The following is a 14,800-nucleotide window of genomic DNA, read 5'->3' on the forward strand; positions in this document are numbered from 1 at the left end:
AGTTTTAACTGAAATTTAAGAGTTGAACGCATACTACTGAAACGGTTTTTGAAGGACCGCCAGTTTCTGAAGGACCGCCCTTTCGGGGAGGAGACTGTGATGAACAGCCATGCACCTGCTGCTGCCCAGGAGTGCGTGGCCAAGCACACGAGACTTCTGGGGCACCAGCTTAAAAAAACTGAGTGGAGAACGGAAGTTCTCTCTCTCTCTCTCTCTCTTGGCTCACACACTCTGGCCCGGGTTTGATGGGTGCGTTCTGGTGATTGGCTCTGGTTCTTGGTGGTGGCACGCGTTTGATTCTGGTTCTCAGCCTGAGAGGCAGTTTTGGGATTCAGTGAGTTTTATAAAAGAATATAGACTAAGCTTAGATCTAAGACTATTCATTTGCATTTCTTTTTTTTTTTTAATTTATTTATTTTGTGGGGCAATTGGGGTTAAGTGACTTTCCCAGGGTCACACAGCTAGTAAGTGTTAAGTGTCTGAGGTCAGATTTGAACTCAGGTCTTCCTGAATCCAGGGCTGGTGCTCTATCCACTGTGCCACCTAGCTGCCCCTCATTTGTATTTCTACTTTCCTATTTCCCTAATCAGTATCACCTGTTTGTTGGCTAATTAATTCCCAAACAATAAAAGCTAATCCCTCTCTGATTAAAGCTCAGAGGCTTCTTTTCTTACTGGTCTGGGAGATATATAAGGGAAAAAGTTAAAGGGGAAGTTTAATGATCTTATATCCAATTTTAAATCTCACAAATAAAATAATTTTTTGGTAATTTAATTGGGATGGTATTGATTAAGTAAATGAGTTTAGGTAGAATTGTTATTATTACTATTATATTGGCTTGGCCCACCCATGAACGATTAATACTTCTACAAATATTTTGATCTGACTTTACTTGTATAAAATAAATATAATTTATTATATAAAATAAATATAATAACTATAATTCTAAATCAAATACAAAAATAAATCTGCTACAATGGAGAACTTGATTTTTCAGTGAAAAGAATCCTAAATTTAGAAAGAGGAAACTGGGGCTCTACATTATTTGCCCTTTAAAAAATGTGACCTCAGGGGGCAGCTAGGTGGTGTAGTGGATAGAGCATTGGCCCTGGATTCAGGAGGACCTGAGTTCAAATCTGGCCTCAAATACTTGACACTTACTAGCTGTGTAACCCTGGGCAAGTCCCTTAACCCCCACTGCCTGCAAAAACAAATAAACAAACAAAAAAAATGTGGCCTGTGGTAGAAATATACGGGCCAAGATTATATCCTCCCTCAGATTATCTGTGAGTTTTTGCTTGAACCACATGATCAGAATCTGTTTTAAATCTTGATACAAAGAATGGTTTTTAAAAAAATATGACTAAATTCTGGGCTGCTAAAAAAAATAAAAACCAACAGAAATTCTAATCTACAGAGGTTGGATATGGATGGTTTTGTTTTAAAAAATTATACTCTGAACAACATAATTCAAGAATATGATTCAAAAACAATGCAAAACTTTTTTTTTTAATTTTTTTTTTTTTTTTTTTAGTGAGGCAATTGGGGTTAAGTGACCTGCCCAGGGTCACACAGCTAGTAAGTGTGTGTTAAGTGTCTGAGGCTGGATTTGAACTCAGGTACTCCTGACTCCAGGGCCAGTGCTCTATCCACTGCGCCACCTAGCTGCCCCTAACAATGCAAAACTTTTACAAATATATCTTTCAAGAAAAAATTATTAACCTATTCAATCTTCAATGATAAATGTTGATTTTTTTTTATAATAGTATCCAGATATGTAATCCCTCCCCTTCTAACAATGGTCACCTCCCTTTTTTTTTGTTGTTTTTTTTAGTGAGGCAATTGGGGTTAAGTGACTTGCCCAGGATCACACAGCTAGTAAGTGTTAAGTGTCTGAGGCCGGATTTGAACCCAGGTACTCCTGACTCCAGGGCCAGTGCTCTATCCACTGTGCCACCTAGCTGCCCCGGTCACCTCCCTTTTAACAAAGAAAAAGAGTAAAGGAAAATCACCCCAAAGTGTAGTCAGACTTTATATGCAGCATTCTGTACCCATAGTTTCCTTAATAGTTTAAGGAATGAGAAGCCTCATTGCAAGACTGAAAACTATTAGCATTTGTATACCAGATATAAATGGAAGTTGAAATAAAAGAACAAAACAACATTTTAAAGTGAGTTTGCTCTGAAAAATAAAATCTTGACTACTTCAGCTTCTTTTTTGTGCCTTCACTGTAACTTGTTTTTACACTTTCTAAGCAGTTTAGAAATTTATGAGAGCTTCATTTTCCACATATATTATAAAATTTCCCATACGTTATCTCATAATCCTAATGGTTTATTTCTGTTTTCATCTAGGACTGCAGAAAAGGAAGACATTAATATTTCCACCAAGAGTGGGAAAAGTTCAGGATAGAGAAACATACATATTTGTTCCAGTCTAAGGAAATAAGAAACAGATGTATACCATGCATGCTTGATATTTTTTAAAGTTCCTCTAAAGTTTAAAAACACATCTGGGATTTAAAATTAAGCCACTTCAGAGTATGATTTGATAAAATGGAATAGATCCCTAATTATACCACCTAGGGTAAGTTAATGAGGTGTTAGAAGGTTTATTTTCACTTATACAAGTGAAATGACAGGTTGGGTTTTTTGTTTTGTTTTGTTTTAATGTCATCACACAATTCCTTACATAATACAATTGAAAGCAAATGTTTTCTATTCTTTTTGTCATAGGAGATAGTAGGAAGGAGGAAGATTTACAGGGAAGAAGTGTGATAAGTACAAAAGAAAAATTTTCTAGAACTGGATATAGAAGAAATATGGAAGGATGGATGATTAGAAGGAAAGAAGGGAGACAAGGAGGAAAGGGAGGAAAAAAGAGGGATGGAGGGAGGGAGGGAGAGAAGGGGAAGGAAGGAGAGAAAGAAAGAAAACATGGAAATTAATTTCAAATAGAAATAAAAAAATCAGTATTCTGAATTTTTCTGGGTACAGTCCTGAATTATTTAAAATAATAAAACAAAACTGTGGATAGAAATGAGGTGAAATCTAATTCAGACAGACCTGTCCAGAAATAGAGAACATAAATAATAGAAGGCACACATAAAAATAAGGCAGGCCTATATCAAACCAAATAGGGGGATACTTACCTTTGTTTACTTTGATCACATCCAGGTTGGCATAGTCTACTGCTGCCTGTATTTCATCCCTCAAAAGAAGTGGAGGATGATCAGTGATCTGGACAAAAATAATTAACAGAAAGAAAAGACAAATGAGTGATGTTATAGAGAATGAGTAACTGCTTTCTCAGCAGTCAAATAATTTATTGTACTAGTTGTACTTTGCAGCCTTCTGGGTTAGCAAATACTTACCAATTATAAGAGAGTAGCTATGCTATACAACTTTATGGAAAAATTGATAGTTGACTAGCTGGGGCAATAAACAGAAAAATTTTACAAAGTGGCATTTATAGAGGATCGTAGATAGCTTCTAGGAAAGCCAGTCTCTAGGAAAGCCAGTGAAACCTCCATTTTCTAGAAAAACACCAAACCAGGGACAGCTAGGTGCCTCAGTGGATAAAGCAATGACCCTGGATTCAGGAGGACCTGAATTAAAAAATCTGGGCTCAGATACTTGACACTTACTAGCTGTGTGACTCTGTGCAAGTCACTTAACCCTCACTGCCCTGCAAAAAACCAACCAAACCAAAAACCAAAAACCAAAACCATCAAACCACCAATGGACTTCAAGTTTGAAGTGAATACTAGTAACTGAAGATGAACCTACAAAGGAGTGATATGATCAACAAGATGGAGGATTACACATTTTTTCTAATCTTCTGGACCTCGCCAAAATAGAAATTATGTACAAGAAATAAAATTTCAGCTATCACCCCAGTTTAAGATACCAAGAACTCTAATGAGATAAAAACCCCATGAACTAACATCAGAGAAGGCTAATCACTCATATTTAACTCTGTACTCATTCAGCACTCCTACCTCCTTCATCCCCCAACCCCAATGCTATCTTGTTATTGGACAAGCTACTTCACAAGCACAGTAAAATGAAAAGACAATGGGTTTGTTATGAGAGGACATGGGTTCTGATTCATTCTGCCATTTCCTAAGTTATACTGGGCAAGTTGACCTAGCCTCTCTGGTTTTCCATATCTGTTAAATATGAGGGAATTGAATTAGATGACCTTTAAAAATCCTTTCCTCATTTCTTAAGCTATTTTGTGATCTTTCTGACTCTTAATTTCTTCCTCACCCACTTCAAAAGAATGTGGTAGGCTGGGAGGAGAAGGAGGAAACAGGATCTTTATGTCTTTATATCCCTACTTCCAAGAGCAGTGTCTTAAAAATGGTAGACACTTAATAATGTTTGTTGAATGAACAAACGAGTGGGAAATAATTTAAGAAAGGGATCCAGGCAAAGGTTCTGGGGAAAGACTGATGGAATTGGAAATCAGAGGACCTGGGTTCAGATACTGGCTTTGCCAGTTACTAATTATGTAATCTTGGGCGAGACACTTAGCAGCTTTTCCTGCTTTATAAAATGAAGAGGTTGGACTAAATGACTTTGAAGTTCTCATCAAGATCTAATCTATGACCCTGCCAAAGAAACAGATTACGGTCTTATGATAGAAGGTCTAGACTTGAAAGGCACCTCAGATACCATCTATTCTAGCTGCTTCATTTTACAGATAAGGAAACTGAGGTACATCTTAATCAGTTTTATTAAGAGGAAGCAACTTTTGGTAAGATTGGTATTTTTGTTTGTTTGTTTGTTTGGGGCGGAGGAGGTAGGTAGAAATATAGAGACTTAGTACACCAGAAAAGGAAGGCACATACAACAAAGGAAGTATGTAAAAAAAGAGACATCTGGGAGGTGTTTTGTAAACAAGCCAGTCCATTGCTGTGTGTTGATGAGAACATTTCACCACCAGCCAAGTTTGTTGTTAGATCTTGAGCTAGGAATTTTGGCAGAGAACAAAAAGCAGAGGAGGGTTTGACCCTGTAAATCAACATATTTTTTTGGATACTGTACCTTTTCTGGCTTGTCATGACTGTTCATTTGGTTGTTCTCCTTTCCGACCACTCCTCAGTCTCTTTTGTGTGATTTTCATCTGTGACTTGGCAGCTAATTGAATATCCCCCCAAAGTTTCTTGCCATATTGTTTTGGGCCCTCTTTTCTTTTTTTTCCCTCAATACTCTTTCACTTGGTGAACTCAGCAACTCCCATAGATTCAATTCCTGATTCAGATCACAGGCTTGATTTATCTCTCCTGAACTCCAGTTTCACATCGTCAACTGCCAATAAACTGCATGCCACAGGCTTCTCAAAATCAACATGTCCAAAGTAGATCCCCTTATCTTTCCCCACTCCTCTCAGCTTCCTGAATGGACCTCACCTCACACACACACACACACACACACACACACACACACACTCATTTCCTCCACTTTTCTTCTTTTCTTCCCGTTCATACATTACCTTCTCCATACCCCATTATATCCTCCTTTTTCCAGTCTTTGATAAAGTGGTAGCACTTTTTTTGTGTGCCAAGAATACCTCCTCTACACATACCCTTCATCCCATACCTTTTTGTCTCCTCCAGAAAACTATTCCAGAAAACTACTCCAGAAAACTACTGCTCCAAGGAGCAGTAATTCTCTCCTTTTCTTATCTAAACTACTTGGAAAAGCCATCCATAATCCACCTCATTACCCCTCACTCTCTTCTAAATGCTCAGCAATCTACTTTCTGACCTCATCATTCAACTGAAACTGCTCTTATTGGTCTGATCAGCCACAGTCAGACACACTGTACCTTGACCCCAACATAGTGGTGTCATTTTGGTCCTCTTTGAGAATGAAGGCTAACAATCAACCAATGGCTAAGTGCTTTCCCCTCTAAAGTAATCTGTATCTACTTTGAATATTTCTATTGACCTGCATGTTGGCTTCTCAAATAAGAATGGAGGATGGAAATTGTTTTCACTTTTTCTTTGCATCCCTAGAATCAAGAACAGTGCTGGGGACAGAGTAAGTACTTAATAAATGCTTGTGGGATTTTTGTTTGTTTTTTACTTTTGTTACAGAGCTAAGCTTTTTTTTTTTTTTTTTTAAAACACTGTTTCTGACAGATACCTTGCTGGTATAAATTCTAGTAGTAAAGAGTCTCTGGAAAAAATAGATGTCAATGTATTTGGAGTTCAAGGCTTGTTTCATTTGAAGCTGTGTTTGAATAATCTAAGATTTGAATTTGTTTTATGCCTTTTTTTAAAAAGATGAGAATTTTCAAGTATCCAGAGAAAATGTTACCATTTGGATAGCGATGGTATCAAGCTTGCTTTTGTAAGTTATGCTCTCAGATAAGATTATACATTTCCCTCCTGTATACTGTTCATTTTCCTAGCAAACTCTTTTTTTTTCCCGTCATTAAGGCTAAGGTAAATTTCAGCCTCATTATGATCTAAATACTATTACCAGGATTTTACTGAAGTCACCCTCTTTGGAAATACAACTTAGTATTTTCCACTTGATACAGACATGTGTGCTGTAAGTACCACTGCAATGTCTCATCCTGGCATGGAATTGACCCTGGGTTCTTTAAGACTATACCAGTGGAATACAGGTCATGGCAGTCTGAGTATGTCTTCACCAGAGAACCAATCTAACTTAGACAATGAGGAAAAACTTAGCAGAAAGTTGATCCAATAGGTAATGATTTTTTTTTTCAAACTACAACAATGGGGACGGCTAGGAGGCGCAGTGGATAAAGTACTGGCCCTGGATTCAGGAGTACCTGAGTTCAAATCCGGCCTCAGACACTTGACACTTACTAGCTGTGTGACCCTGGGCAAGTCATTTAACCCCCATTGCCCCCCCCTCAAAATGTTTGCAAACTACAACAATGCAAAAAGGTTCACCATCCACTAAGATGCAGAGGGATGAGGACCTGTGTTGTTCAGGGAAAAACTCACACTGATGCAATTATGGGTGCTTGAGGAATTGAAGGACAGCTTGGTGAATCCTGCACATCAAATCTGGGGCTTCTTACAAGTCCAGAAACATTAGCAACTAATTTTTAGATCTTCAGAGTTTTCCGCAAATTGGGTCAAAAGTATGATTTGTGGAGCTGTGGAAAGAGGATTTCGTAATAGCAGTTGTATCTTTTTTATATTAGGGCAGCTAGGTGGCACAGTAGTTAAAGAGCTGGCAGGCCTGAGTCTGGAAGACTTGAATTCTAATTTGGCCTTACTCACTTATTAGCTGTAAGACACTGGGCAAATCCCTCAACCCTGTTTGTCTCATTTGAAAGATGAGCTGGAGAAGAAAATGGCAAACCATTCCAGTATATTTGCCAAGAAAACCCCCAATGAGGTCACAAAGAATCAGCAATGACTGAAACAACAAAATAACAACAAATCTTTTCATGTTTCTCATAACTCTTGTTTTTGACTTTTAAAGTTTCTATGCAGTTCCGGTCTTTTAATTAGGAATGCTTGGGACTCTTTTATTTCCTTAAATATCCATTTACCCCCTGTATGAATTTACTTAGTTTTGCTGGGTAAGTTATTTGTATCTATACATCTATATCTTTTGCCTTATGGAATATCATATTGCAAATTCTTCACTCCTGTATGATGGTTGCAGCTAAATTGTGTGTGATCCTGACTGTGGCTCCTCAATACAAGAATTCTTTATTTCTGGCTTACTTGCTATATTTTACTTTGACCTTGAAGCTGTGGATTTTGGTTATGGTGTTCCTGGGAGTTTTCATTTGGGGATTTCATGAGGTGAACAATGGATTAATTTGATTTCCATTTTGTTCTCTAGTTCTAAGGGATCTGGGAAATTTTCTTTAAGGATTTAAAAAAAAAACCATATGATATTGAGGCTTTTTGGGGCTCATGAGTTTAAATTAGTCCAGTGATTCTTAAATTCTCTTTCCTCGATCTATTTTTCCAAGTTAGGTGTTTTTGCTAGGAGATACCTTATTTCTCTTCTATTTTTTCTAGTCTTTTGACTTAGTTGTAATATGTTTCACTGAGTCTATTTGATCTATTTTAAGATTCAGAGAGCTAGGGGAAAGTGTTATGCCTCTTGTCCTAAACTATTAATTCCTTTCTGATTCTTCCTTTTATACCTCTCAATTCTATTCTAATATTTTTTTTCCTCTAGTATCCTCATTTCATGTATAAAAACATTTTAAATTATTAAAAAAAAAATCTCCTGGAAGCTAGGTGGCCCAGTGGATAAAGCACTGGCCCTGGATTAAGGAGGACCTGAGTTCAAATCCAGCCTCAGACACTTGATACTTAGTAGCTGTGTGATCCTGGACTAGTCACTTAACCTCATTACCCCGCAAACAAAACAAAACAAAACAAAACAAAACATCTACTGCTTTATCCCTTCTAGTAATTCTAGATGAATTTGTTCCTGAGCTCTGTTTTCATTTGAGGCTTTGCTTATAGATGATTTGAAGTCATTCTCTATTTCTATGTTTGTGTCTTGAGCACCCCTGTCACCTTTTTATGGTGAGATTCTTTTTTTTTTTTAACTCACTCTTTCAACCTGATCTAATGTCAGGGCTGGCATTTGTACACATCAAGAGAGAAAGTGTGGGCAGGCTGTCACTGCTTGTTGAAAGTACAGAATATTGGGTTATTCCAGATTCTCAGTGATTGCTGAGGATCTGGACCTGCAAGTTTTCAGTGCTTTTCATGGACTGATCCAGGACAAAGCCTGATCACTGCCCTTTCCTGCACCCCACTCTGAACTCTGCAAGTACCTGATCTAGGTTCAGTTCTGAGCAAGAGTAGACTGATTCTTGTTGACTCAGCTACTATCAGCCAGTTGGAAAGCTCTGCTGATTTAGAATGCCAGAACTTCAGGCTCCTCTTTGATCTGAGATTCCTGCCTTTGTTATTCCTCTTCAGGCTTCAGACTGGGCTAGAAGTTGGAACTAAGACCCTACTGTCCTCTTGGGGGTCCAAGCCACACTGCTATTTGTATCTAAACTTGCTCCCTTCTTTGTATATAAACTATAGAAGCCAAGATCCATGACCAACTGTTCCTTCCTCTTGAATACCACCACTAGTGTAGGTCTTTCCTCAGTCTACCTTGAATCTGGTGAGCTTGTGGTAGGTTGTGACAAAGCTCCCAGTTGGCACTTATTCCTATGCCCTGTGGGGGTCCCCTAGTATGGTTTTGGGAGCCCCTCTTGCACTGATGCAGTAACTTTCCCTACACTAAAATGTTGATGCCACCACCCATTCCTGGCCAGACCCTGTCTTTAGTTGTCCCCAAACATCTTTGTTTTCCCTTGCTGACCTAGGCTGGAAAAATGATTCACTGACTTTTATTTGACTTTCCCCATGATGATTTGGTCTGGTGCCTTTTCTAGATCTGTTTAGAGATGTTTTATTTTTTATGGGGGACGGAGCTTGCTTGTATGTCTCCTTGCTATTCTTCCATGTTCTTAACAAATGCTCATTGTTCAATTTTAAAATTAATTCCTTGGTATACATTTCTAATAGTACAATTACTAATTGTCAAATACAAGGCCTACCTTGCTGTGTTTAATGTAATCATGAAGAGAGTTGGGCAAGGAATTCACTAATCTGTAGAAAGCACATCATAGAATGACCTTAAACACAGAGAGGAAGGAAAACACTTATGTTCTAATGCCTAAGGACTTAGTCACATAAACTGAACTAATGGGAACCATTTAAATTAAAACAAAATCTCCTGTGGTTTTCAAGTCAAATTCATTTTAAGCATTATTTGAAAAAATAGGGGTAGCTAGGTAGCACAGTGGAGAAAGTACCAAGTACCAGCCCTGCAGTCTAGAAGACCTGTGTTCAAATCCAGCCTCAGACTCTGGGCAAGTCACTTAACCTTGATTGCCTACAAACACACACACACACACACACACACACACACACACACACACACACAGAAAGAGAGAGAGAGACAGAGACAGAGACAGAGACAGAGAGACAGAGAAGAAAGAGTAGCAGGGTAAGTCAAAAGAACCTGAAATTATCAAATCTACATTGGAAATTATGTCCCTGTTATTACTTTTGTTTTCTGAAATCAGCATTATAAATAATGATGTGATTACAATATGGTATTTGATGTTCAGTATTAATTAATTTTTATGTATTTATAGGGTATGGAAGATTGTAATAGAATGTGACATTCAGGCCATCAGCAATATTCACACAAGTATTATATTCATGTGAGCACATCAAAAGAGGCCATCGCACCATGCACTATCATGAATATTCATTCTTAACATGAATAATTCATATACATTATGCATATAAGAATCTAAGAATTAAGATATGGTGTGATTTGGGAAAATAGAGGGGGAAAAAGAAGGAAAAACTAAGCAAAACTATTAAGACATTGTAAAATGGAAGAAACACTGCATTAGGATGTAGAAATCCTGGGTTTGAGTCTTGGTTCTGCTCCTTAAGAGCCATGTGACCTTAGGTAAGTCACAGAAGTCTTCTGAAGCAGTATCCTCCACAATAAAATAAGTAATACTTCTTCACAAAGATCCTATGAGATAGCAAAGGTTAAACTAAAGAGGTCGACTAAAACTTTATGAAAATGTTGCATAGTTTTTGGTGCTGAGGTTAATGATGGTAGGGACAAAAAAAGCAAGCTTATTCAGAGTTCCTAAATGAAATATATTAATAAAGCTCAATTATTACAAAGGAATTTCAGAGTATAGTTAATTTGATTTTTATCAAACAAACCAAACTGAAAATATGGGATTAAATAAAGCTAAGGGGCCAGCTCCACTTGTTTTTAGCTTATTTCTATCATCATTAAGTACATTTGCTCATAAATATTTTTATTGTTTATAAATACAATGACAAATTTACATTTTAAACATGAATGGGGTAGGTGAGGATAGAAACCACACTTACCAATAATAATTCATATTTAATGAAAGTTAAGAGTTAAAGTGGCTTTTTTCTTCCAGTAATTTAATATATTCCTTGTTTGCCAGAGGCTCAGAATGAGTCATGCATATTTACACGTCCAGATGTGTTACACCCTTTCGCTGCAGAAAGCTAAAAAGAACTTCCCAGACTTTCGTAGTTCTGGGCACACTTGCAGAAAGAAGGCTCCTAACATTTTATTCTTTGTTCTTAAATTATGAAATTAAGGAAAGCCCTTCATCTTCACTAAGAGGCAGACATAATTTTGTGAAGAGAACTCTGGTGATCAAAATGAAGACTCTCCTTTGGGCAACGATTCAATTGCTTTTCTTATCATCAACTCTGAGTCAAAGTGGTAAGTCTCTTTCCTTAAATTGTAAGTTAACTTACATAAGAAATCAAGGGTCAAATTAACATAGTTTTTCCTGTACTATAAGGTTATAAAGTCTCAGTAAAAAGACATTTCAATCTTAAAGTACTAGAGGGTAAATCAACAAGAATACATTTCTTATATGATTCTCTCTTATATCAAAAGGTCCCTGAAAGATTACTGTAAATATTTATATGTTGTTAGTACTGAGACATGCTTTGTGACCCAATGAAAGAAATCTGGTGGATACAATTAAATTAACTATCCTTTCTTTGGGTGTGTGAGAATTAACTCTGAAAAATCCCAAAAATGTGTTTTTTATACTAATAAAACACAGTTTCTTAGACCAGTTTCCTTATAGTACCTGGCATGTTTTGGTGGTGGAGGAGGGGGTTTACCAAGGGAATTACAGGAACTAGATATTTGATCAATACTTAGCTTGCATGGCATATTCTTAGTTAAGCAATCCAGCTGTTAAAAGTTACCCTTGTACTTTAAGTAGGATTTTAAAAGTTTTAAAAACAATTACCATGAAATGACAATTTGCCCATTAGGATATGATCAGAACATTAACGTATAATGTCATAGTTTCTTTCAAAATTAACACAGTAAATAAAGATTTCTACTCAGTGACTCCTGAGCCACATGAAAGACAGACATTGTGAATTAATTCATTTTCAAAGGAGTTTTTCTCAAATGGAGAGTTGGAACCTGCAAAGCAGTCACAATCACATATGTGCTACTGATGGGCCCGGGACATTTATTTCTTTACACCCACAGGAATAGTTTAAGCTGAAATGTTGCATAGGACAATTAAGGTACAAAATTTTTGAATAGCCGTTTATTCTAAGAAGAGAAATCACGGTTTATTTTTTTTAAATGTTAAAAGTGATGAAGTTTTTTTAAAAAGCAGTGAGGAATTAAAATGAAAAATTTAGATAATTACTATATTTATCACTGAGGCTTAGCAATGAAATAATCTATGTCATATGTCTCTTTGAATTGGTCTCATGATCCTTTTGCTGTGATGTTTTATCAAAACTTATGAAACTTTCATGAAACTTTCATGAAAACTTCTGAAACATTATATCAATTTTCATGCTTTAGAAGGAAGATGGATTAATCAAATATTCATCAAATATTGAAATACATCCATTTTACAAATCTAATTAGAAAAAAGCAAAATATTACGATGATCTATACTGAACCAAACCAAACTGGATAATTTTAGGAAAGTCTTACAGGAGTGAGCCAGCCGATTTATGAACACCATTACTGTTCATCACGGCATGCTTTTGGAAAAGTCATCATTATGTAAGCATAAGAATTGATTTTGAATTGCAATGCATACTTAAAAAAAATACATTCCCTTATCAGGGATACTATTCTAGGATGTATTTTACTCTAAAATATGGCTCTAAACATTTTTCACTGTCAACTTATTATAGAGAAATACTGTCAAAATCTAATGGCCTTTTTTTTGATGCAGGTCGTGCCCACTAACCACAAGTGTTGCCCAAGAGTCTGTCCTGGGTACTTTTTTCTTCTCTATACTATTTAACTTGGCAAGCTCATTAGCTTTGATGGATTTAATTATCCTTTCTCTACAAATAATTCTCCAATTTACTTAGGCAGTCCTAAACTCCCTGCTGACTTCCAGTATCCCATCTCCAAATCTGTTTTGGACATCTCAAACTGGATGTCACACAGATGTCTTAACCTCAATATATCTAGCTATGTATGTATATGTATGAATACATACATACATGTGTGTATATATGTATTGTGTAGAAAATTAGTACATGTGTATGTACGTATACAGAATGTATATACTCACAAAGACAAAACTTGGACATGACCTCTATATAGTAGGAACAAAGTCACCCATGAAAACTTTTCACTCATTCCTCTTACCATATGAGTACAGTGTTTTAGAAGAGATCTAAAGATGAACCTTGCACTAAAGTCAAGGCAACAAGCATTTACTAAACGCCTACCATATGCTGCTAAGAGTTTTGGGATAAAAAAGAAAAGAAAAAACAAACAAGTCCCTGCTCCTCAAGGAGCTCACAAGTTAATGAGGAGCTAAAATGCAAATAACCATATACAAATACAGTAGAGAAAGGATAAATTGGACCTTATTGTAGAGGGAAATCATATATATTCTGGAAGCCATATAATCTTCTGGCATATATGAAGCATGTGCACGAGCATGCGCATGCACACGCACACACACACTCACACGCCCTCCCTTCTCTGACTTCCTTCTAGTCTCAGCTACAATCCCACATTCTGCAAAAAGGTATTCCCATCCCCCTTAGTGCTAGTGACTAGCACAAAGGAATTCAGAGGTCATATGAGATGTATTAACAAGCTAAACAATTGCTTTTCTTTACTAAGAATTTGTGAGAAACTTTTATCCTGGGAGAATGTTAATCTTCAGGTGGCATGTGAGAAAAATGGAGGAAATCTATCAAAATAGTTGATAAAGATTAATAGGTGAAAAAGCAAAAATCTGAGTAAGTTTACCAATTCATTTCACAATATACAACATTACTTTGGATGCTACCTTGTTAGTGCAGCAATTGTGGTTGTACAAGGTCAGCTAGGTAACACAGAAAAGTCCTGGGCTCAGAGTTGTGTGACCCTGGGTAAGTCACTTAACCCTGTTTGCCTCAGTTTCCTCATCTGTAAAATGAGGTGGAGAAGGAAATGGTCAACTCCTCTAGTATCTCTGCCAAGAAAACCCCAAATGGGGCCACAAAGAATCAAACACAACTGAAAAATGACTGAACAACAACAGTATCCTCATCTACAAAACAAGGATAATAGCACCTACCTTAAAATGTTATTGTGAGAATCAAAACAAAAAAATTTGTAGAGTGCTTAGCGCATAGTAGGTAGTATATAAATGATAATTGTTATTGCTTTTATTATTATACATACTAAATATGGATACATTAAACTGAAACCAGACATTCATAGGACATAATTCATACAAAATGCAGGAAAGATATACTTTCTTTTGCATTTTTCTCAACCAAACCTTTCCCTATGAGCTCTAGAGGAGGAATGTGAACATCATGGAACAACCGAATTTTAGACCTCCCTTTTTCAAGTCATCCTCTATACCAGGGGTTCTTAAGCCTTTCTGTGTCATGGATCCCTTTGGCAGTCAGGTTAAACCCATTGGTCCCTTCTCAGAATGATGCTTTTATGTGCATTTAAAAAATAGGATTACAAAGGAAACTATTTACTTAAAAATATAATTCCTTTTCTCCTTTAAACTCACAGACTCTTTGAAATCTCCCTCCAGATTAAGAACTCCTACTGGGAGCCATTAGGTGACACAGTGGATAGAGCACTGGCACCTGGATTCAGGAGGACCTGAGTTCAAATCCAGATTCAGACACTTACTTGACACTTACTAGCTGTGTGACCCTGGGCAAGTCACTTAACCC

At 36.8% G+C, this 14,800-nt stretch overlaps 2 protein-coding genes across 2 annotated transcripts in view; one reads left to right on the forward strand and one right to left on the reverse strand.

The window, feature by feature from the left end:
- IQGAP2 (IQ motif containing GTPase activating protein 2) overlaps nucleotides 1–14,800 on the reverse strand; it is a 350,559-nt gene that overhangs the window by 76,235 nt on the left and 259,524 nt on the right. The window contains exon 14 of the mRNA XM_043975838.1: nucleotides 3,152–3,239. Within this exon, the coding sequence (XP_043831773.1) occupies nucleotides 3,152–3,239 (88 nt within the window). The remainder of the gene's footprint in view (nucleotides 1–3,151; nucleotides 3,240–14,800) is intronic.
- F2RL2 (coagulation factor II thrombin receptor like 2) overlaps nucleotides 1–14,800 on the forward strand; it is a 58,735-nt gene that overhangs the window by 34,907 nt on the left and 9,028 nt on the right. Inside the window, exon 2 of the mRNA XM_043975839.1 lies at nucleotides 11,198–11,324. Coding sequence (XP_043831774.1) covers nucleotides 11,261–11,324 — 64 coding nt within the window. The 5' untranslated portion in view covers nucleotides 11,198–11,260. The remainder of the gene's footprint in view (nucleotides 1–11,197; nucleotides 11,325–14,800) is intronic.

The sequence above is a fragment of the Dromiciops gliroides genome, chromosome 1, assembly GCF_019393635.1.
Source record: "Dromiciops gliroides isolate mDroGli1 chromosome 1, mDroGli1.pri, whole genome shotgun sequence".
In the NCBI taxonomy this organism is placed as follows: Eukaryota; Metazoa; Chordata; class Mammalia; order Microbiotheria; family Microbiotheriidae; genus Dromiciops; species Dromiciops gliroides.